The 23,358-nt window shown below is 39.7% G+C and overlaps 1 protein-coding gene across 3 annotated transcripts in view; it reads right to left on the reverse strand.

Moving 5' to 3' along the window:
* The window catches only part of LOC127575757 (protein furry homolog), a 230,122-nt gene that overhangs the window by 88,920 nt on the left and 117,844 nt on the right, over nucleotides 1–23,358 (reverse strand). For all 3 annotated transcript variants that reach the window (XM_052025806.1, XM_052025805.1, XM_052025807.1), the window contains exons 28-35: nucleotides 22,499–22,609; nucleotides 20,767–20,921; nucleotides 14,938–15,037; nucleotides 13,316–13,487; nucleotides 11,974–12,230; nucleotides 7,020–7,166; nucleotides 3,906–4,074; nucleotides 3,377–3,467 (exon numbers count right to left, since the gene is read on the reverse strand). In XM_052025806.1, the coding sequence (XP_051881766.1) occupies nucleotides 3,377–3,467; nucleotides 3,906–4,074; nucleotides 7,020–7,166; nucleotides 11,974–12,230; nucleotides 13,316–13,487; nucleotides 14,938–15,037; nucleotides 20,767–20,921; nucleotides 22,499–22,609 (1,202 nt within the window). The remainder of the gene's footprint in view (nucleotides 1–3,376; nucleotides 3,468–3,905; nucleotides 4,075–7,019; nucleotides 7,167–11,973; nucleotides 12,231–13,315; nucleotides 13,488–14,937; nucleotides 15,038–20,766; nucleotides 20,922–22,498; nucleotides 22,610–23,358) is intronic.

Genomic DNA, 23,358 nt, shown 5'->3' on the forward strand with positions numbered 1-23,358 from the left:
ACAATCCAAGTTTGTCCAACCTCTCCTTATAGCTAATACATTCCAATCTAGGCAACATACTGGTGAACCTCTTATGCACTTTCTCCAAAGCCTCCACATCATTTCTATAGTGTGCTGGCTAGAACTGCACACAATACTCCAAATGGGGCGTGACCAAAGTTTTATACAGCTGCAACATGACTTTCCAACTTTTATACTCAACCTCCTTTACCACCTTATCCAGTTTAAGGGAGTTATGGACTTGCACCCCAAGATCCCCCTGTACATCAATGCTCCCAAGGATCCTGGCAGTTACTGTACACTTTCCTCTTGTGTTTGACCTTTCAAAAGGCATCATCTTATACTTGTCTGGATTAAACTCCAATTGCCATTTCTCCACCTAAATTTGCAACTGAACAATATCCTGCTGAACCCTTTGACAACCTTCCTCACTATCCACAATTCCACCAATTTTCATGTCATCTGCGAATTTAGTAATCAGATGACCTATATTTTCATCTGAATCATTAATATACATTACAAGTGGTCCCTGTACTGATCCTAGTGGAACACCACTGGCAACAGAGCTCCAGTCAGAAAAACACCTTCTACCACTATGTCTTCTATGACCAATCCAATTTTGGATCTAATTTACCAATTCACTGTGGATCCCATGTGCTTTTAATCTTCAGGAACAGCCTACCATAACGGACCTTATCAAATGCTTTACTAAAGTCCATGTAGACAATATCCACTGCTCTACACTCATCAATCATCTTCATCACTTCCTCAAAAAACTCAATCAAGTTTGTGAGACAGGGCCTCCCCCACACAAAACTATCCCTATTAAGTCCACACTCTTCCAAATGCAAGTAGATCTTAATCCTAAACATCTTCTCCAATAATTTCCCTAACACTGACGCAAGGTTCACCAGCCTATAATTTCCTGGTTTATCCCTGTTGCCTTTCTTTAGCCAATGTTTTTCCTTTGTTTTTCTCCAGTCTTCTGGGAACTTGCCCATGGTTAAAGAGGATACAAAGAACTCTGTCAAGGCCTCAGCAATCTCCTCCCTTGCCTTCCTCAGTATCCTGGGATAGGAATCATCAGAACTTGAGGACCTATCCACCTTAATGTTTTTCAAGACACCCAACACCTCCTCCTTCTTAATATCAATATGCCATAGCCCTAACTACCACTCCCTAATCTCATCATCATCCATGTCTTTTTCTTCGTGAATGTCGATCCAAAATACTCATTAAGGACTTCACCCACTTCCTCTGGCTCTACGCAAAATTCCCTTCTTTGTCCTTGAGTGGACCCATCCTTTCCCTAGATAACTTTTTGCTCCTCATTTAAATATAAAATGCCTTGGGATTGTCCTTAATCCTGTTTACCAAGGACATTTCATGGACCCTAATTTCTTGTTTAAATTCTTTCCTGCTTCCTTCACATTCCTCAAGAGCCTTGTCCGATTTCAGCTTCCTAAATCTTACATATGCTTCCTTTCTCATTTTGACTAAATTTACAATATCTCTTGTCATTTAAGGTTTCTGAACCTTGACATTATTATGTCAGCCTCACAGGAACATGTTGGTCTCAAACTCTGATCAACTGGCCTTTAAAAGACTCCCACGTCAGGTGTGGATTTATCCTCAAACAGCCACTCTCAATCTACTTTCTCCAGTTCCAGCCTAATACTATTGTAATTAGCCTTCCTCCAATTTAGCACTCTCACCCAAGAATCAGTCTTATCCTTATCCATATCTAAAAACTTATGAAATAAGTTCCAAATTGCTCCTTGACTGAAACTTCGATCACCTAGCCAGGCTCATTGTCCAATACAAGGTCTAGTACAGCACCATCCCTAGTTAGACTATCTACAGATTGTTTCAAGAAACCCACCTGGATGCATCTAACAGATTTTGCCCCATCTAAGCCCCTGCCCCAGTAAATATTGGGGAAGTTAAACTCACCCACTATAATAACCCTGTTGTTCTTGCATCTTTCCATGATCTGCCTACATGTCTGTTTCTCCACCTCCTGCTGGCTATTGGGAGGCCTACGGTATAACCTCATCATATTGATTGCACCTATTCTTATTCCTGAGTTCTAACCATAGGGCTTCACTGGATGTGCCCTCCAAGATCTCGTCCCTTAGTGCAGCTGTGACATTCTCCCTAATCGATAATGCAACTTCCCTAACTCTTTTACATCCCTCTCAGTCACGTTTGAAACATTTATATGCGAACTTTGAGCTGTCAGTCCTGCCCTTCTCTCAATCAAGTTTTTCTTATGGCTACAATATTGTAGTTCTGTGTACTAATCCAATCTCCAAGCTCACCTGCCTTGCATTAAAATAAATACTCTTCAGACCTTCATTCCTGCTGTGTTCATTATCTTGGCCCTGTCTGTTTTTTTCTTTTAGACTTACTTGACTTAACCTCCACCTTCTCTTCAATCACTCCATCTGCTGACCTATTGCTCTGGTTCCCACCCCTGTGCCACACTAGGTTAAACCCTTCCAAGTAGCATGAATAGCATCTGAGTTTGCAGAGCATTTATAGCCATTTGAAAATGTTAAAAGAGGACCTAAAAACACCATTTATTTCTGTATCAGGTGAAAATTAGATGCAATTAAAGTTCCAGAATGTCACGATTTAATACATTATGATGCTTTCATTTTAGATGCTTTTGTTGCAAAACAAAATTTTTTGATTCCAACTATTAGTATGTCATTTTTAAATTCATAAGAGTTGCTTATTTGTTTAAAATCCTCTTTTTACCATGGCTCTGAAGAAGATAAAATGCATAAATATATTGACCAGTTTATTATTTTCTTTAAAAACACAAGACAATATAGTTGATTCTAATGACTTTTTCTGGCTTTAAGATTTTTTGATGTTCATCTTGCATAAACATCAAAAAATGTGGTTATCTTATGGGCACAGAGCTTCATTCTGCCAACAAAATGCTTTTTAAAAGACAAAATATCTGGCTGAGGAAATTTCCTTTTCTATAAATAAATGTATCAACTGGGTTCTTGAACATCACACTCTGAATAATCCTAGCTATCTTTACAGCCTGGAGCTAAGGCTATATTTTATTGAAAATAGACCATGGTCCCTTTTCTGTAGCAATTAACCCCAATTATTCTTTATCTCACCACACGTCACAGGATTTGCAAAGACCCTTTCAAATTAACACACTGAGGAAGCTTCTAATGAAACCTTAGCTCAGGATATAATCTTTAGTTTGTCTATTATGTATTTTGTAGGGCACATCTTCCTGAACATAAAGCTATCCTAGTACATATTCATTGGTTAGATGACTCTTAACAAAGAAACACTATACTCCAACTGTTAGCATTGAGTTTATAACTTAAGATGTCCTACAAACCTCTCATCTGTTTCTTTCATCACCCGTCCCTCATCTATTTCTGGGAAACTTTCTTGTCCAGCAACCAGTGTGTTGGTGCTGGATGTGGTTCCTGTAACAAAAAATGTATTTAATAATCACAATAACACACAGTTTACTCAATAATACTTGAAGAATCTAGCAAGATCACACGAATTGATATCAGGACACTAGTTGATGGATTCATAGAAATGTCGGTATTTAAAATATCACATCTTAAGCAAATATTCAATACAACCTTTCCAACCATAATATTGGATTCCAAATAAAAATCAGCATCTAGAAAGTTTTACTCCTCAGGAGTGGGTGCGATGAGAGCAACAGCCACATAAAGCAAAGGATAGATTATGTGTTTAAGTCCCTGGAGTAGTGCTTGAACACAAAACCTTCTGACTTGAAGGTGGAAGCATTATCTATGAGCCAAGCCTGATACACAACACCAAATATAGGCAGCCTCTTACCAAGTCATCGAAGTACACCGAAATCCATTAAAAAAAAACCTATAACTTACCTGATGCAGCTGTGGAAGCCTTGTTGCTAGCAGCAAAGCGATAAAAGGGTGGATTATCACAGTGCAGGACCACAGGATTCACAGGATCTGTCTGTTGCATTTCGAACAACAATTCATCCATTGTCTGAATAGTGTTGTTACGACACAGGTAGATTACTACTTTCTTTATCTGAAATACAATGGATTCATATTCATTAAAGTAACAATAGCTTTTATGCTTCACATTACACATAGTGAAGGTCTGATTACATTTTATAGAATTGTAAGGAAAGCATGGACACTAACTCGAGGCAGAACTTGTTAAGAGTGATAACCACATCTGAAATTATCCCAACTTCTTCATCTACCATTCCTCTTCTACTATTTCAGATACTAGGGCCTTGGTAGATGGAATCACGGTTGTCAATGGAAGAGGAAGTCTATGTTTGGGGATGGATGGGTGGGGTTTGGATTGGTGGGAAGGTGGTGGGAGGATACTTAAGAGGCCAGAGTAAGAGCAAAGTGTTTGTGAGTAGTTGTAGTTATGGAGGCTCCAAGAGATAGGAAAGGATGAAAAACTGAAAAGAACTAACTCACATTCAAGTATCCTCTCGTAACCTGAGAATGAATGAAAAATCTAGCATATGGATATTTTTTTCTTAAACAGTTGTATTCATGTAAATGGTTTAACTTTTCAATTATTTTGAAAGCAATAGCCCCATAATAATGAAGAAACACATTATGAAGAGAGGACAGGGTTCGAGGGCATGCAAGAACTCAGAAGATTGTTTGAAATTAGTTACTTTTAAACTTTCCAGCTAGTTTTGGTGTCTGATGCAGCAGCAAGCGAAATGAAAATTTGCTGCATGACCTTGAGGCAGCTCTGGAGATCAGTAGCATATCAGAGTTTGACAATGCTGTTGGAGAGAGTTTAAAAGAGTATGGATACCTGAACAGAGGTAGAGAAAAGGCAAACAAGAGAAGAGGGAAAGGATAGAAATGAAAAGAAAAATAGAAAGCAAAAGAGTAAGACAGGGGAAAGGGTGAGAAGTAAATAGAGCTACCACAGACCTAACAGGTGCAAGTAATGCAAGGAAAAGTGGTAAAAAAATTAAGAGCTCCATAATTAAATACACTTGATAGTGAAAAATAATATCAATAAACTAACAGTATAAGTAGTGATAAATGGGTGTGACCTGATAGTTATTACAAAGAGATATGATTACAAAGAGATCAAAGCTCTGAACTCAATATTCAGGGATATTTGACTTTCAGAAAAAAACACGCTTGAAGGAAAAAGTGGTGGGGTATCTCTATCAATAAGAGATTAAATAAATAGTTGTGAAAGACAATCTGGGCTCCGAAGACGTGCAGTCTAAGTGGGTGGGTGTTAGGGATTATTCTGGAGTTATGAAATTATGGATAGCAGATATTAATTAAAATAAAGACACAAGAGATTGCAGAACCATTCTCCAGGAAATAAAACCTGTTCACAATTTAACTTCAACTGATACTTCAAGGCCAGTGAAACCAATCATCAGGTATGGGATATTCTGATTCTGTACCATTGAAACTATGTGAGGGAAGACAATAGATAGATATTGAGGTTAATTAGTGTTCATTGAAAACTTCAGGACGAGATCAGGGAAGTCATTGAGTGGCCATCTCCTGTATTAACACATTATTAAAGGCGTAACCCTGCCACTTAATGCGCAGTTCACAAGCCCGTTGTATATTCAGGGAGCCATCCCTCAACACTGTAACAAAAGAGGTATATTTTGGGTGTCTGAAGTTTGTGCTTAGAAACTCTTGGACCAGCTACTAGAAACTAAATATTCAAAACGTGTTCTGCTAGTTGGGATGTGCTTCCATTGTAACTATGTAATTCTGCAAAGTTACCTGACTATATTCAAAATATTAAAGTTAAGTCAGTGATTATAGCCATTGAGACTGTAGTTAATTGTTTATTGTTATATTTGTGTTTAAAAAGTATAAAACATTGCATCAGGAGAAAATCTGAGATTCTCCCCTGAAGATCTGCTCTGTTCAATAAAGGCTTCTATATTTCCCAGTTTTCTCAGTTACAACAGGGTGTGCCTAAATTGCTACCTGCGGAGACACCAGCTAGAGATGCAAACCCAAAGACCTAACTCATTCTCAGTGGCATCGTCAACAAGCAACATTTACATAAACGTCAGTCCTAGAAAACAATCTAAGCAAATGGTTCTGTGGGCTGCTGACCAGGAGATGTTGAATATGTCCTCAGAAGTATCCTGCAACCAAAACAATGAGGGTCACATTTGGCCACGAAGTCCGGTAGCCATCAGGTCTCCTTCTATGACACTTGAGATGTCAGGCAAACCTGACATAATGGCCCAAGCTTATTAAAACTGCTAGTTGGACATGTCAAGGAAAATCTGTCTCTGTCCACTTTGTATTGAGAGCAAGTTGCACCCATCTGCTCCTGCCCTCTCTACTGCCCAGCTCCGTAGTTCCCAAGATTCTACTGGTGGTGGTCAGAATGTCTAATCTAAGGCACCCAAGAGGTTCTCAGTGCACTCTCATTTACCTGTTTTCACATCCCATCTAATTCCAAACCCAGTGTCTCTCCAGGTTAAAAATCTCTCCATTGAATTAAAGAATGAATGAACTAAACACTCATAGGAAAAAAATTGTACAAGCTTTGACAAAAAAGCAGAAAATTTAGCATCCAGATATAAACGCAGCATTTCCTGCAAAGTTCCATTCCAACAAAATATCATCTGTTCTAATATATAAATGTTAAGTGAAAACTAGTAAGTTTTCCAGTGGCGACTAGGTGATTCCTATTTATATAACCTCCTTTACTCCACCTTTGCTCAGCCAGTTATAAAAAAAGAAATTTTAATCTATTAACTATGTTCAGTAAGTGCTATTCATTGTATTGAAATATATAAATGCAAAATATTTAATGATAAATTTAATAAACAAATGTCATAAATTCCAATATTAATTAATTACTACATGAGATATAGCATTGTCCAAAATGAATGTAGCATTGTTGACTGACAAAGATATTATTTGCTATTATTCATCAATTAATTATGCATGCCTAATTCTTTAAGTATATATATCTTGCTGGCTATAGCTACTCACATATAGCAGAAGAGATGTGTCACTGCTAACTCCACAAAGACTGATCAAAAATTGTAGGGCAATCCTTAGATTATTGCTCCATTTTTCATTGTCCACTAGTGCATTCCAGGCATTTTCCATCTCTGATCCAGGAACCTCATCTCCATACTTAACGAAACAAAATATAATTTTAAGAACCAATTTATGAGGAAAACTGCTGAAGATCATCAGATGGCATTTAATTTTTTTTCCTTCTCCAAATTCAATTACCATAACTGTTCATAACTATGTAACACCTTGCAAAATTAACTTTTCCATTCTGAAAGAGACTTTAGATCTGTAAGAAACATAAATAGATAAACACGATTTCTGATTCATACTTAGCAAAGTTACAAAGGTAGAGTAGAAGCATTGCTGAAGAAGTTCTCAAATAATGTTCATTAGAATGACTCAAGGAGGTGACGGTTATGGAGGCTTGCAATATTCTTACTTTATCTCAAACAAAAACAGAAAATGTTGGAAATAGCATCTGCAGTTTTTTGATTCATACTTTCAGTTTTCTTTTGTAAAGCAAAACTAAACAGTGTGTAAAATGGGCAGTCTACACAAACCTGCCAGTTTCCCACCAGAAATGTTAGATTATAATATCCTGAGGGACCTGGTAGAAGTTTTCAAAGTTATGAAGGGCTTTGAAGAAATAAATACTAACAAAGTGCAGGACTACCACTAAAAATTCAAAGATAAAATTCAAAGTTATAATCAACCAGACTGACATTTAAACATGTCAGGAGAAATATGTTCTCAGTAAGAAGCTACATCTACCAAAGATGTTCAAGGAGTAACTTCCATACCCAGACCTCATTCATGATTTCTTCCCTGAAATATGCTACTTCTTCAAGAAGAGGCCAACAATGGAGCAAACTGACAGAGTTTCAAAATTTCAAATTCTTAAATATAGCTTATTCTATTTTTGGATTGCTACTATGACCACTGGCAAGGTCAGCATACATTGCCCATCTTAGGGAAGATGGTGGTGAGCCCTTCAGACTTCCTGGTGCTGTTGGGTAGACTGAGTGATGATGAAGTAACAACAATATACTTCCAAATCAGCTTAATATGCAAGCTGGAGGGAGCCTTCAGATGGTGGTGCTCCCATGCACCTGCTGCCCTTGTCCTTTTAGGTGGTAGAGATCACAGGTTTGCGCAGTGCTATCAGAGTAGCCTGGGTGAGTAACTGCATTCTGTAGATGGTGTACATGGCAGCCTAGGTGTAACACATTGCTTTGAGCTGGATGGTGTTGACCTTCTTGAGATTGCTGGAGTTGCATTAATCTATGCACACAGAGAGTATTCCATTTTGCTCTTGACTTGTGAGTTATAGATGGTGGAAAGGTTCTGGGTTGTCAGGAAGTCTCCCTGCAAGATATTCAGTCTCTGACCTGCTCTTGCAGTCACAGACTTTATGTGGCAATTCCAGTTGAATTTCTGGTCAATGGTGACTCCTAGGATGTTGATAATAATTCCACTAAATATGAATGAAAAATGAATAAAACATGAAATATGTACATACGAATATCAAGGGTAGGTATCTTGATTCTTTTTTGGAGATAGTTATTGCCTGGCTTTTTTTTTGTGGTCTGAATGTTACCTATCACAAATCAGCCCATGTCTGAAGGTTGTGCAATTCTTTCTGCATTTAGGGATAGACAACTTCACTTTGTGAGGAGTTGCAAATGGAATTGAACAGTGTGGAAACATTAGCAAACATTCCTACTTCAGACTTTATGGTGGATCATTCATGATACAGCTGAAGATGGTAGAGCTTATAACACTGCATTGAAACACTCCTGCTGTGATATCATGGGGTGGGAAATTGACCCCTAACAATCACAACTATCTTCCGTTGTACAAGATAATGACTCCCAATTATTTGAGCGTTTTCCACTTGAAGTCCATTGACTTCAGTTTTACCATGGTTCCTTGAGACCATACTCAGGTGAATGCTACATTGATGACAAGGACAGCCACTCTCACTTCACATCTCAGTTTTTTTGGATCAAGACTATGGTGAGGCCTGGAACTGAGCAGTCCTGGCAAGACCTAAACTGTGCATTAGTGAGCAGGTTATTGGCAACATATACTGTATATAACACTCTCCCAGCAATATCTGCTATCACTTTGGTGATGATCAACTGTAGACTAATTGGGTAGTAATCAGTAGATTGGATTAATCCTGCTTTTTGTGGACAGATTCAGATTAGATTCAGATTTGTTAATTGTCACATACACCAGGGTATAATGAAATTCCTTGCTCACATGAAGCTCACAGAGTAAACAGTATACACGGTAGTAACAAATACAACAATAAATACAGCACCAGGAGCAAAACAGAGAATGGTGCAAAGTGTGGCTGTGCAAGCTGAAGTAGTGGCAGCATGGTAGCGTAGCGGTTAGCGTAATGCTATTACAGCACCAGTGATCAGGGTACAATTCCCCCCGCTGACTGTAAGGAGTTTGTACATTCTCCCCGTAACTGTGTGGATTTCCTCTGGGTGCTCTGGCTTCCTCCTATATACCAAAGACGTATGGGTAAGTAGGTTAATATGGGTGTAATTGGGTGGCGTGGGCTCGTTGGGCCAGGAGGGCCCATTACCGTGCTGTATAAATAAAGTTTTTAAAAAAGGTAGTGCAAAAAGAAATGCTGAAGTGACAATAACAGATGAGATGGAGTTAGGTTTCGAGAACGTGGCAGCACCACCAGGAAGGGGATGTGAAAGAAGTGACTGGTTCAGAAGTCTGATGAATTACTGATGACATAGCTGGAGGCGCAAGAAGCTGCAGATACTGGAATCTAGTGCAACGCACAAGATGCTGGAGGAACTCAGTGGGTCAGGCAGCATCTATGGGTTCGAGACCCTTCATCTGGACTAGTCAGATGACGAGTCTCAATCCAAAATGTCAACTGTCCATTTTCTTCCATAGGTGCTGTCTGACCTGTTGAGTTCCTCCAGCACCTCAGATAACATAGCTGGGCAATTTTCCACATTGCTGGGTAGGTGCCAATATTGTAACTGTACTGGAACAGCTTGGCTGGAAATGCAGCTAGTTCTGGAATTTGTTTGCAGTACTACAGCAGGGATATTGGTTGGTCCGACAGCCTTTGCTGTATCTGGCGCTCTCAACCATTCAACCATGGACTGAATGAGTTCAGTGATGAAAAGGATCTCAGGAGGAAGCCAAGCGGCATAATTCATTTGACAAATCTGGATAAACATAGCTGCAAATGCTTCAGCCTTGTCCTTAGCACTCGCATGTTGAGTTCTGACATTGCAGAGGGTGGAATGTTTTTGGAGCCTCCTCCTCCTGTTAGTTGTTTAAATTTGCACCAGTGTCCATAATTAAAGGTAGTGTGAGAGGTTTTATCACATTATCGGTTCTAGGCTCTGCCCAATACTTGCTGATTTTGCTATTTATGGCACATATAGTCCTGTGCTGCAGTTCCACCTGGCATTTCCTTCTGCACTTCCCATGGAATCAGGGTTGAAATGCTGGCTTGACTGTCATGATAGAGTGAGATGGCAGACTGTGGTAGTGAACATTTCTGCAGGTGATGATGGCCCAGTGCACCATGAATTCCAAGTTTTGAGTATTTTCTTTAAGTATTTGTCATTCCAAAAGAGCAGCTAGGAGATAAAACAATCCAGGTTCTTTCATTCTCTAACCGTTCCGTTCTCCTTAAATCTACTTAGAAGATGCCTTGGATGCATTGGTTACTTCTGGCATTTTAAAGAAGAATTATATCTGCATTTAAATATGTCTATGGGACTTGTTGTTGAAAAATCAATAGTAATATACATTTGTTTTTTTTACTGTCAAGAATAAAACATATATGTCTACAATGCCATCTCTGGACCAAGTTGCATCAGTGTATTGTATTTTGACTCAGTAACTCATTCCATTGATTTTATTGTGGGTATGAATTTTTAGGCAATATATTATGTGTAAAACTAGTTCTATGTCTTCCCAATCAGGTGACTTATGTGGTGAGCAAAATATCTATATATGCCTTTAATGCTGTCGACTTACCTAAAATATTATAAATAAAAATAAGAATACTTCAGCTGCTGGAAATCTTGAATAAAAACAGAAAGTAATGGAAAGATTCTCAATACCAATGGAGGGGTAATGCTTGGAGTAACATGACTGTTGATAATCTTACATTAGAACCAAACCAAAGGGAATTGACTTGAAATTGCCCTACTTTCTTCTATCCACAGATGACATTTCTGCAACATTTTATGCTTCTATTACTTGAAATTTTAGTGTTTGCTGTGTGGTTACCAGAGGGTTAAAACAAATCATCACAGAATAGAAGAATGGACAGTGTGTTCAGCCTTAACCGATATTTGGAAATGGCCACATACAAGGCTGGTTAATGGTACATAGAGGATTCACAACAAACTCAGATAAAAGGAGTAAGTTGTCCAGGAGTGATTCATCATGAATTATGAATTGATTTGAAGAACTACCAGTGGCAACTAAATCATCTGTGAGTTCATCACAAAGAGATCTGAATCAAGGACAATCACATTGCAAAGGTCTCATTGAGACATACTAATCAGCTATCATCGAACTCTCAGTGAGTCACATACACTGGGTGTGTAGTCAAGCAAGGTTTGAATTGGGACAGTACAGGAGCTTTAGTGTGCTTGCTGCAGAAGGAATGCTGCATTGGTTAATCTATGAATACAGAATCAACAAACTAGTTCTTACAGCAAATTGATCACTAGATAGTGGCTTGCACGATAAATTGAAAACTTACTCCTCACCCTGTTTTATCTTTATCAAATCAAAAGAAAATGATAAAATGCCAAATTTCACTGGTAATTATCATTACAATTAAAATACTATGTCAAAATACACAGGAAATGAGATTAAATTCATGACATTTGTAGCAAGGAAAATCAAAAACTACCTTGGCAGTCATATACATGAGATTATTTAGAACCAGAGAAGTGGCTTGTGGTGAACCCCAGCCATTTCCTTTCAGTCCATACTCTTCAATCATTTGCTCCTCCTTACAGTTGGCTTGTTCCTCAGGAGTTTGTGGGTTTGATGTTATAGGAAGAAGTCCACCATCCACAAGCTCAATATTACGAAGCCATGGCAAAAGATAGGTAAGCATAATTTGGCGACCATTTGGATGGGTGGTTGGAAATCTTTGGCTAATCTCTGATCAAAGAGATGTAAACAAACATTGTGATTCCTCAGTATTTCTAAAAACATACCTGTAGTAGCAGAAATCCTATCAGTGTAAAATAGCTCTAAAATAGGTGATATGAAGACACAAATTTCTGTTACTTTAAACAATGTTGGATTACAATATCTGTACAATAAAACTCTGTTATTTCCAGGTTAATGTTTGTAAGGAAATCCCAAATATATTAACAAGAAACATTAAATATAATTAACTTGCAGTACTAAAGATGTTGAAAGAGAATAACTTTAAAATAATAATATTTGTTTGCTGGCTTCTAGGTTAGAGTAGTAAAACTTAAATATAGGCAACAATATTTGTAGAAACTAATGTAACAGATCTTTCCTGGTGATACAGATCATTAATTTTTAAAAGTACTTAAATGCTTGACTTTAAATAATTTGGGAAAGATATTCCAGTTGCTGCACTGGCCACGTATAACAGAACCTATTCTTAATTAAAATTGAGTTGTTTCACCAACCTCATCTTGTCCTGCACGGAATCCTATCCTGAACCCTATTTACCTGCACACCTTTGGGTATCTGTGAGCTGTCTGTGTTTCTGCAGCCATCATTTTCTCATTCTGAATAGGAAGTTAATGTGGAATGGTATTAAAACTTGACACTAAATATCAATGAGACCTCATGCATGGATCAGAAGATTACCTAAGACCTGTATGGAGATTGAAAACAAAACACTCAGATGCTGGAAATTTGGAAAAAATGAAAATGATAGAAACACATAGCAGGCCAGGCAGCATCCGTGAAGAATGAAACGGAGCCAAGATTCCTGACCGAAAACCCTTCAACATGAAAGGTCATTAACTTGAAACACCAACCCTGCCCTCACTCCCAAAGATGCTGGCCAAGCCTCCAAGTATCCCTAGCATTCTCTGCTCTTACACCAGAACTGCCCACTTCAGGTACAAAATGACCTTTCCAACATCTGCTGAGTTTTGCATTTCAAGTAAGAAACTACACTTTTCCTGTGTGTTCCTTCCTCAACAAAATATCTGCTAAGAGGATTAATATTATTATGCATTTAACATGTTAGGAAATACCTGAAAACATAGGAAGTGTGAGCTCAGGATACATCCTTGCCAATTCATTTGACAACTGGGACAATGACACAGAATAAAGATGAGGTAATGGTCCATGTGTTCCAAACAGAATACTATCAGGTTTCTGCTCAGCTGCTTTTTTAGAATACAGGAATAGTTTTGCTTCCAGAATCTGAAAACAATAGATTAAAAAGTCAACCATCATGTGAACTATAACTGAATAAAACATTACTTGTTGGAATCCAGATTTCATGTTACAATATTCATCATTTCTGATACTCTTGGACCAAAGCAGGTTGATTTATGACATTAAGATCAGACTCTTGACATTTTACATGATATTTCAAACACAGCAAAGCACTTAGGAACAGTATCCTTTCATTCAGAAATACATTAATTCACTTCAAAATATCTATCACGATTTAATCAGGACATAATGCAGGGTTTCGACCTGAAACATCAACAATTCCCTTCCACCCACAGACACTGCTTGACCCGCTAAGTTCCTCCAGCAGATTGTTTGTTACTCCTGGTCACATACAGGCCACGTCAGGTTAAAATGGAAAATTTCCATCCTTGATGGATATTAGATGGGTCAGCAGTAAGCTGCATTAGAGTTGTCCTGCTTTTTCATGAACAGGAAAATTTTCCACAAAGTCAGATAGATGACAGTGCTGAAGCTATATTGGAACATCTTAGTCTTCTTCAGGGACTTCTTTGGCAGCTCAAGACTTCACCACTGCAGCTTGACGTTGTTGGGGCCGTTGTCCATGGTTTTTGCTACACTCAATCAACATTTGATAGCACAAGGAGTGAAATGAACTGGTGTCTCTGATGGGAGAAACCTCAGGAGGTTGGGACGATTATTCATTTAGTGCTGCTGACTTACGGTGTTTGCAAATGTTTTAATAACTTGTTGGGTTCTGACAATATCTCAAATGGGGATGTTCACAGAGCTTCTGACCTCATATGGTGGTCAAATGAAGGTCATCAGCTTTCAACTGAGAAATGAAAGACTTCTGGACTCAACCCTGGAGTTCAACAATTTCAGGTCCTATTTGCACCACCATTTGTCTCTTTGTTTATTTTCAAAGCACGTTCACAAATCTTTGTTCTCATTAATTTCCAACTTTCCACCTTAGAACCTTTGTTCTTTTCTTCCTTTCAAATTTCTCTTCATCTTAAATCTTTTTTCTCTACTTTTTTTAAAACATGTAACATTGATTACATTTCTCTCACAGTAGATTTTCAGTGACCTGTGAATATTTTCAGTTTTCATTACAGAGTTCCAGCATCCATTGTACTTTGTTTCGTAAAGAACTAAGTTTGATAAAGCTAAAATCTAAAAAGCATATAACAAAACTGAAGTTTGTGGTATAGTCACATGAAAAATACTGTAATCTAAAAATAGAAACAACAAAGTGACAAGATAAGCTGAGATGGAGTACGAGAAACTTCCAAGCAATGTAAAAACCAAAGCACAGATCTCTATAAACAACTTTGAAAAAGAGACTAATTGATCAATTGCGTACAAAAGGTCCATGGTGAAATCCTTAACTTATAACGAATATCTTGCTTCAGTGAAAATATTCAAAATTCTGCAACATTTCACACTTTTGTACCTGTAGGAGTTGCATTGAGATTTCATAAATATCCCTGTCTGTATCAGAAGCTTTAAAAAGCACCAGGTTCAGCAGTGTCACTATATCACATGGATAGTTCCTGTGAAGGGAAATGAAAACACTTCACAATTCACTCTACGGAAGCTAACTTACAGTTAGATAGAACCTCAACCATACCAGTTTAATAAATAAAAGCATCAGTATCATTTTCTTTTTGTATTGAGCAACTCTGAAAATTGTCAATTATAACTGAGCTGGATCTTGGATTGGACAATATTATATGAACTAAGACTAGAACACACTGCAATCATAGTCTTACCACCCTTTTTGCACTTTTAAAAAAAATATTCTTAATACCACCATAAAATGATCACATTAATTATTAAGAATGATGGCAGACTGGGAATAATTTTGACATTAGACTACCTATATTGGCTCAGGCACCAGTTAAACATCATTCCTTATTTTTGTTTCCACTAAACTCACTGGAAATATAGCAACAAACACGCTGCTGGAGGCACTCAGCAGGTCGAGCAGCATCTGTGGGAGGAAAGAAATTGTTGACGTGCAGAGTTTCAACCCGAAACGTCAACAGTTTCTTTCCTCCCACAGATGCTGGTTGACCTGCTGAGTTCCTCCAGCAGATCGTTTGTTGCTCCAGATTCCAGCATTTGCAATCTCTTGTGTCTTCACTGGAAATAGAAATCAAAAGAGGTGTTTCAGTGATGCAGTAAGGAAGAGTTGTAATGCATGGACTTGAATCCCACCCCAAGTGCCACTGCAGCTGCTACTCCTAGCTGCTAGAACATAGCTGTGGGATTTTGCAATAACAAATCTTTCAAATATTGCATCAGGTCACAGCTGCAACAAAACATCTGGTTGGTGCCTGCTGCTGACTTACCTCACCTCAAACTTAAAGAAAGAGCATTAATATTGCACAGACAGAAGATTGGGAAGAATATATAAAAAAAGCAAGATTAGTAAGGTAGGAAAAATTACAGTATGAGATAAAGCTAACTAGAAATGTGAGAACAGATTGTAAGTGTTTCCAAGTATTCAAAAATGAAAACTGTTAACAAAGTGAGTGTTGGTCTTATAGAAAATGAGTCTGGGAAGTTAATAATGGAAAAAGTGATGGCAGCTGAATTAAACAGGTATCTGGTATCAACCTTTATTAGGGGACTGAAAACAGAAACTTAAATAGGCAAGCGTAGATGGATACGGTCCTAATGTGGGCAAATGGGATTAGTGTGGATGAGCAAAAAGGTCGGAGTGGATACGAAGGACATATTTCTGTGCTGTATGACTCTATGACTCTAAACAACATTCCTGAAGTAGCTGAAAATCAGGAATTTCAAGGGAGGGAGGAACTCAGGAAAATTACTAGGGAAGAGGTACTGATCACTTTATTGGAGTTGCAGCTTGACAAGACCTCAGGTCCTGATAGATTATCCCAAGGTCAAAAGAAATAGCTAGTGAGACAGTTGATACATCAGTTTTAATTTTCCAAAATTCCCTAGATACGTGGAAAACTCCATTAAATTAGAAAATGTTGAATGAAACTATTGAGGATGGAAGGGAGACAGAAAGCAGGAAATTACAGACGAGTTAGCTTAACATATGTCATAGGAAAAATGTTAGAAGCTATTATTAAATATGTAAAAGGACATTTAGGAAAATTCAAGGTTATCAAGCAAAGTCAGTGTGATGCAACACATGAGATGCTGGAGGAACTCAGGGGGTCAGGCAGCATCTATGGACGAAAGTGGACAGTCGATATTTTGGGTCAATGAGACGTCAACTGTCTATTTCCCTCCATGTGCCTGACCTGCTGAGTTCCTCCAGCATTTTGTGCGTTGCTCCAGACTCCAGCATCTGCAGTCTCTTATATCTCCAGTATGGCAGAAGATTTACTGGTTATCAGGAAACAGAGAGTAGGTATTAATACGTCTTTTTCTAGTTGGCAAGATGTAACATATGTTGTATCACTGTTGCTGGCAAGCTCTCAACAAAGGGACCAAAGGGGTGGTTGTTAAATTTACTGATAACAGGAAGTTATGTAGGAAACTAGACAATAGGAGAATAAAGAAGGCCTCTGGAGACTACAAAGGGATAGAGGGTAAAAATGAGTTGGCAAAGATCTGGCAAATGGACTATGATGTGAGGAGCTGAGGAGTGGCAAATGGAGTTCAATACAGATAAGTGTGAGGTGATGCATTTTGGAAAGTCAAACCAGCGTAGGACTTATACTATGATTGGTAGGGCACTAGGGAGTGTAACAGAACAGAGGGACCTAGGAGTACAAGCGCATAGTTCATTGAAAGTGGCATCAGAGGTAGACAGGGTAATGAAAAAGGTGTTTAGCATGCTGGCCTTTATCAGATAGCCTATTGAGTATAGGAGTAGGGACATTATGTTGCAGTTGTATAAACTGTTGGTGAGGCTGCACTTGGAGTACTGTGTACAGTTTTGGTCACCCTGTTCTAGGAAAGACATGGTTAAACTGGAAAAAGTGCAGAAAAGATTTACAAGGATGTTGCCAGGACTAGAGGGCCTGAGTTATAGGGAGAGGTTCACCAGGCTAGATCTTTATTCTTTGGAATGTAGGAGAATGAGGGGCAACTTTTTCATGCAGAGGGTGATGAGGATATGGAATGAGCTGCCAGAAGAAGTGGTTGAGGCAGGTACAAAAGTATCATTTAAGAAGCAATTGGATAGGTACATGGAGGGGCAGGGCTTAGAGGGGTATGGGGCAAATGCAGGAAGTTGGGACTAGCTGGGTGGGCACCGTGGTTGGCAGGGACTCGTTAGGTCATAGGGCCTGTAGCCGTGCTGTATTGCTCTATGACACTATGTGGTATAATATTAAATTGTCCATTTTGCAGGAAAATAAAAAAGAATATTGTCTAAATGGTGATAGATTGCAGAGCTCTGAGATGCAGAGGAATCTGGGTGTCTAAGTGTGTGATTCACAGAAGGCGAGCTTTTTGGTATAGCAAGTAATTAGGAAAGCTTTCAGATTGTTGTTATTTATTGGGAGGGATATTGAATACAAAAGTAAAAAATTATGGTCACATCTTGAGTACTGTATTGATCTCTTAAGGCAGGATATAAATGTAGAACAACATAATACGGCACAGGAACAGGCCCTTTGGCCCACGATGTCTGTGCCAACCATGATATCAATCTAACTAATCTCACATGATCCATATCGTTCTATTCCCTACCTTTTCCTCTGTCTAAATTCCTCTTAAACATTGCTATCGTAGCTGCCTTTAGTGTTGGAGGCAGATCATAGAGCACAGAACAGTATAGCACAGGAACAGGCCCTTCAGTCCATGACATCTGTGCCAGCCATGCCAATTTTAACTAATCCTATCTGCCTGCACATAGTCTATTTCCCTCCATTCCCTGTCTGTTCATGTGCCTCGTCTAAATGCCTCTTAAATGTTATTATCTATCAGACAAGGATTACTGAACTGATATCTGGAAAGTGGAAGTTGTCTTATAAGGAAAGTTCGTTCAGGCTTGACTTGTATCTACTAGAGTTTAGAGGAGTGAGAGGGGTCTAGAAGGAAAGATGTAGATCTTGAAGGGAAACACAAGAGATTCTGCAGATGCTGGAATCTGGAGCAATACACACAAAATGCTGGAGGAACTCAGCAGGTCAGGCAGCATCTATGGAGGGAAATAAACAGTCGACAGTTCAGGTTGAGACCATTCATCAGGACTTGAAAGGAAGAGGGCAGAAGCCAGAATAAGAAGGTTGGGGGAGGCTGCTCCCACTTTCTCCAAACCATAGGTATAGCCATGGGCACTCGTATGGGTCTCAGCTATGTCTGCCTTTTCGTCGGCTACGTGGAACAGTCCATGTTCCAAGCCTACGTCGGTAATACTCCCCAACTCTTTCTCCGCTACATTGACAACTGCATTGGTGCTGCTTCCTGCACCCATGCCGAGCTCGTCATTTTCATCAACTTTGTCTCCACTGCCCTCAAATTTACTTGGTCCATCTCCGACACCTCTCTTGTCTTTCTGGATCTCTGTCTTCGTCACCAGAGGCAGATTAACCGCTGACATATTTTAGAAACCCACTGACTCCCACAGTTACCTTGACTACACCTCTTCCCACCCAGTCACTTGCAAGGATGCCATCACCTTCTCCTAGTTCCTCCACCTCCACTGCATCTGTTCCCATGATGAGGCTTTCCATTCTAGGACATCAGAGATGTCCTCCTTTTTTTCAGTAAAAACAGGGTTTCCTTCCACCACCATCAATGCTGCCCTCACCCACATCTCCTCCATTTCCCACACATCTGGCCACCCCCTCCGCATAACAGGGACAGGATTCCCCTTGTCCTCACCTACCACCCCACGAGCCTCCAAATCCAATACATCATTCTCCGCAACTTCTGTCACCTCCAACGGGATCCCACCACCAGGCACATCTTCCCCCCTCCCTCTCTCTTTGCCTTCCTCAGGGATTGCTTTCTCCACAACTCCCTTGTCCACTCGTCGCTCTCTACTGACGACCCCCACCCCCCCGGCACTTATCCCTGCAACCGTACAAGGTGCTACACCTGTCCCTACACCTTCTCCTTCATCACCATTCAGGGCCCTAGACTGTCCTTCCAGGTGAGGCAGCACTTCACCTGTGAGTCTGAGGGTGTCATTTATTGCATCTGGTGCTCCCGTTGCAGCCTCCTCCACATTGGTGAGACCTGATGCAGATTGAGTGACTACTTCGTCGAGCACCTTCCCTCCGTCCACCACCAAAACACCACAGATGCAGGTTGGAGGAACAACACCTCGTATTCTGCCTTGGTAGTCTCCAACCTGACGGCCTCAACATCGATTTCTCTAACTTCCAGTAACCCCTCTCCTCTTCCCCACCCCTTCTCTTTCCCCTCCCCCATCCTCATGATCTGCCCATCCATTCCCCACCTCCTTCCCTTTATTCCATGGTCTACTGTCCTCTTCTACCGGATTCCTTCTTCTTAGGCCCTTTGCCTCTTCTACCTATCACCTGTTAGCTTCTTACATCACTCCCTTTCATCCCCCCCTTCCCCACCCACCCACCTACCATCCCACCCTCACCTGCCAGTCTGTGCCCCTCCCCCTCCCCCAGCCTTCTTATTTCTGGCTTTTGCCCTCTTCCTTTCCAGTCCTGATGGTCTTGACCTGAAATGTCGACTGTTTATTTCCCTCCATAGATGCTGCCTGACCTGCTGAGTTCCTCCAGCATTTTGTGTGTGTAGATCTTGAAGGGTCTTGACAAGATGGGTCTGGAGAAAATACTTCCTCTTGTGGAAGAATCTACAACCAGGGGCTACTGTTTTTAAAAAACACTTTTAAGACACAGATGAGGCCATTTCTCAGTGGGTTGTGGATCTATGGAAGGGGTGGTTAAAAGGGTAGTGAAAGCAGTCTCTGAAGATTTTAAGATGGGGTAAGTGGGTTCTTGATAATCATGGAGATAAAAGGTTACTGGAAAATGCAGGAATGTGGAGTTGAGGTTACACTCAGACCAGCCATCACCTTTTTGAAAGGCAGAGCAGATTTGAGGGCCAAGTAGCCAACTCTTATCCCTAATTTGTTTGTTTGTCTAGATGAAGAATGAGAGACTAGTACAGTCTGATTGTCAATTGCCATAAAGGTGAAAATCTATCTGCAGAATATAACTCAAAATGTGAAAATATTTAAGTGGTTATACAAATAGTAGTAAAGATTTTAAGATTAAGATGCTATAGTGAGGAATCACAAACATCAGATCTAATAGTATCTGTAATACATGTGCTGAATAAAGCCAAGAAATTTCAAATTGATTACCTGCTTCCACATACAGTAGCAATTGCTTTGAAACACCCTGAAGCCAACTGGTGAGATCCTGTATAGCAGCGATCTACAGCCCAATTGAAAAGATTTACTTGGTCTGGATTTAGTTCTAGCAATAATATCACAACTTCGCAACCAAGCTGGTGAACCTAAAAAAAAGTATAAACAACTCCTTATTATCTGGAAGTTCCATTATTACTCTATAAATGTTAAAAGTATTTACATCAAATTCCTTTATACACTATTTTGGCCAGTCAAACTTTTAGATATTTGAATATCTTTTCTATTAGAACAGTACAGCATAGGAACAGGCCCTTTGGCCCACAATGTCTGCATCGAACACGATACTGAACTAAACAAAATCTCTTCTGCCTGTACATGATCCGTATTCCTCCATACCCTGTATATTCATGTGTCTAACAGCCTCTTAAATGCCACCATCATATCTGCTTCCACCATTCCCCTGGCAGCACGTTCCAGGCACCTACCACTCTCCGTGTAAGAAATTGGTCGCACACATCTGCTTTAAACTTTATCCCTCTCACCTTAAATGCACGACCTCTAATACTTGACATTTCTACTCTGGGAACAAGATTCAGACTGTCTACCCTTTCTATACCTTCATAATGTTACAAGCTTCCATCAGGTCTCCACTCAACCTCCCATGCTCCAGAGAAAACAATTGTGGAAACTGTCCTTATAGCTCATACCCTCGAATCCAGGCAGCATCCTGGTTAACCTCTTCTGCACCCTTTCCAAAGCCTCCACATCCTTCCTGTAATTGGGCAACCAGAATTGCACACAACTATCGAACTAACTAGTACAAATATCTTGGATACTTACAAGTACAAATTAGGATTTATTAAATACGATGTATAGGAACATTAAAAATATTTCCATGCTTATCTGTACTTACAAATAAATAATGTTTAATTAAATTAGTCTTGAATGCGGAGATATAAAGTGATGGAAAAATCCAGAGGTTTGGAATTCTGGTTAACTAAAATAAATTTAAAAGCTTCCTCTTGACATTTACACCTTGAAACTGGATAGCACAGCACTATAGTTACGTGCTATTTAATCCAAATTCGACAAAAGTGAAAAAGCTGGGCATTTACTAGATAGACAGGAGTCCTGAAATATGCAAAGGCATCCATTGGGATGGAATGAATGTCTGGTTATTACTGCCAGAACAATCAGTTGTGCATGGATGGCTTTCTGAGGCTTGCTTCTGTGCCACTTAAAAGGAACCTCCTGAGGAAGTTCCAGGTTAAAGCAAGGAACATGACTCAGCTAGATTCCCTTTAACTAATTTATCAACCTAGCTTTTCAACAGGCCATACAGCAGCCCCATCCCAACCCATGAGAGTCATTCCCATTCATCCCTTACAACCCTTACCTGTACCTGCCACTGATCAACCAAGGGACCAGACATGATGTCCCAGTCAGCCCACATGTTCCTGCCAGCTACCAACAATGCCCAATTTCACCCTCTGACTCAACTACTACCAGTCTGTCAATCACATCCCATGGCAACTTACCCCACCCTTGATTAACAATCATTTTTGCAACTTGATTAACCTCACCCCTTGTCTCTTGCAACACAACTACTTCATCCCCGAGTAACAATCACACCCCAATTCCAGCATCCTTGCCCAAGCTCTCTGATCCCTTTCCAAACCCTTTCCTGACCCTCACCCCATTCTGGTGCTCATAATTTTCTTACCCGTAGATCATGGCATGCCAAAATATTATCCAACCATTTATAAAGGTAACCATCTGGAGAGAGACCTACATTATCAAACACGGGGCCACAACACAGCACAGCTGACATTGCCTGAGAGGAGGGAAAAAACAGAACAAGCATTTTAATATGTGACAAATCCAACAAAAAATTTTACAGCAACAGTTTAGGTTTTATTTAGATATTTCAGTTACATCATTTTCTCCTTGACAGGAAATTGACAGAACCCCAAGAGGAATTGGTGTACTTAATTAGATCTCACATGGAAGGCCCCAGGAAACATAAACTGGAGAATGTACAGTTCACTGCCAATGAAATGTTATCATAATTTAAGGAGTTAATTATGAGCATCCTGAACTCCTGCCTTGGGCACACCACAATAGCTGAATGCCTTGAGCACAGATCTGAGAGGTCCAAGGCCCCCCTTTTTGTGCACAGGCCAATCGACACTTCAACAATCTTTTTCCAGTCATGAGTCAAATAGCCTCAGTACCCTGTGATTGGATTTGAGCCAAAGGGTAGGGAAATAAACCCTGACAGAAAATTACATATGCAGCATCTGCTCAGACAGCATGATGAATTCTCCCTGCAGTTATCACTACTCATGGTGATTTTAAGCTGCACTCATCAGCAGATGGTGCAAAATCATTTTTAACCTGCACTACCTTAGAATAGTTTACACTACTAAAAGCTAACCTAAAGCCTTTAGGTGCAATGTGCATTGTGGCTGCAGCAAGCATTAGGAATTGATCTACAAATGAATCGGAGAGAACAGGCTCTCAAACTGAACATCTTAATACAAAGGTACAAAGGAGCTTCCTGGGATGTAAGCTCAGAAGCCA

This window comes from Pristis pectinata, chromosome 11, assembly GCF_009764475.1.
Source record: "Pristis pectinata isolate sPriPec2 chromosome 11, sPriPec2.1.pri, whole genome shotgun sequence".
Taxonomy (NCBI): Eukaryota; Metazoa; Chordata; class Chondrichthyes; order Rhinopristiformes; family Pristidae; genus Pristis; species Pristis pectinata.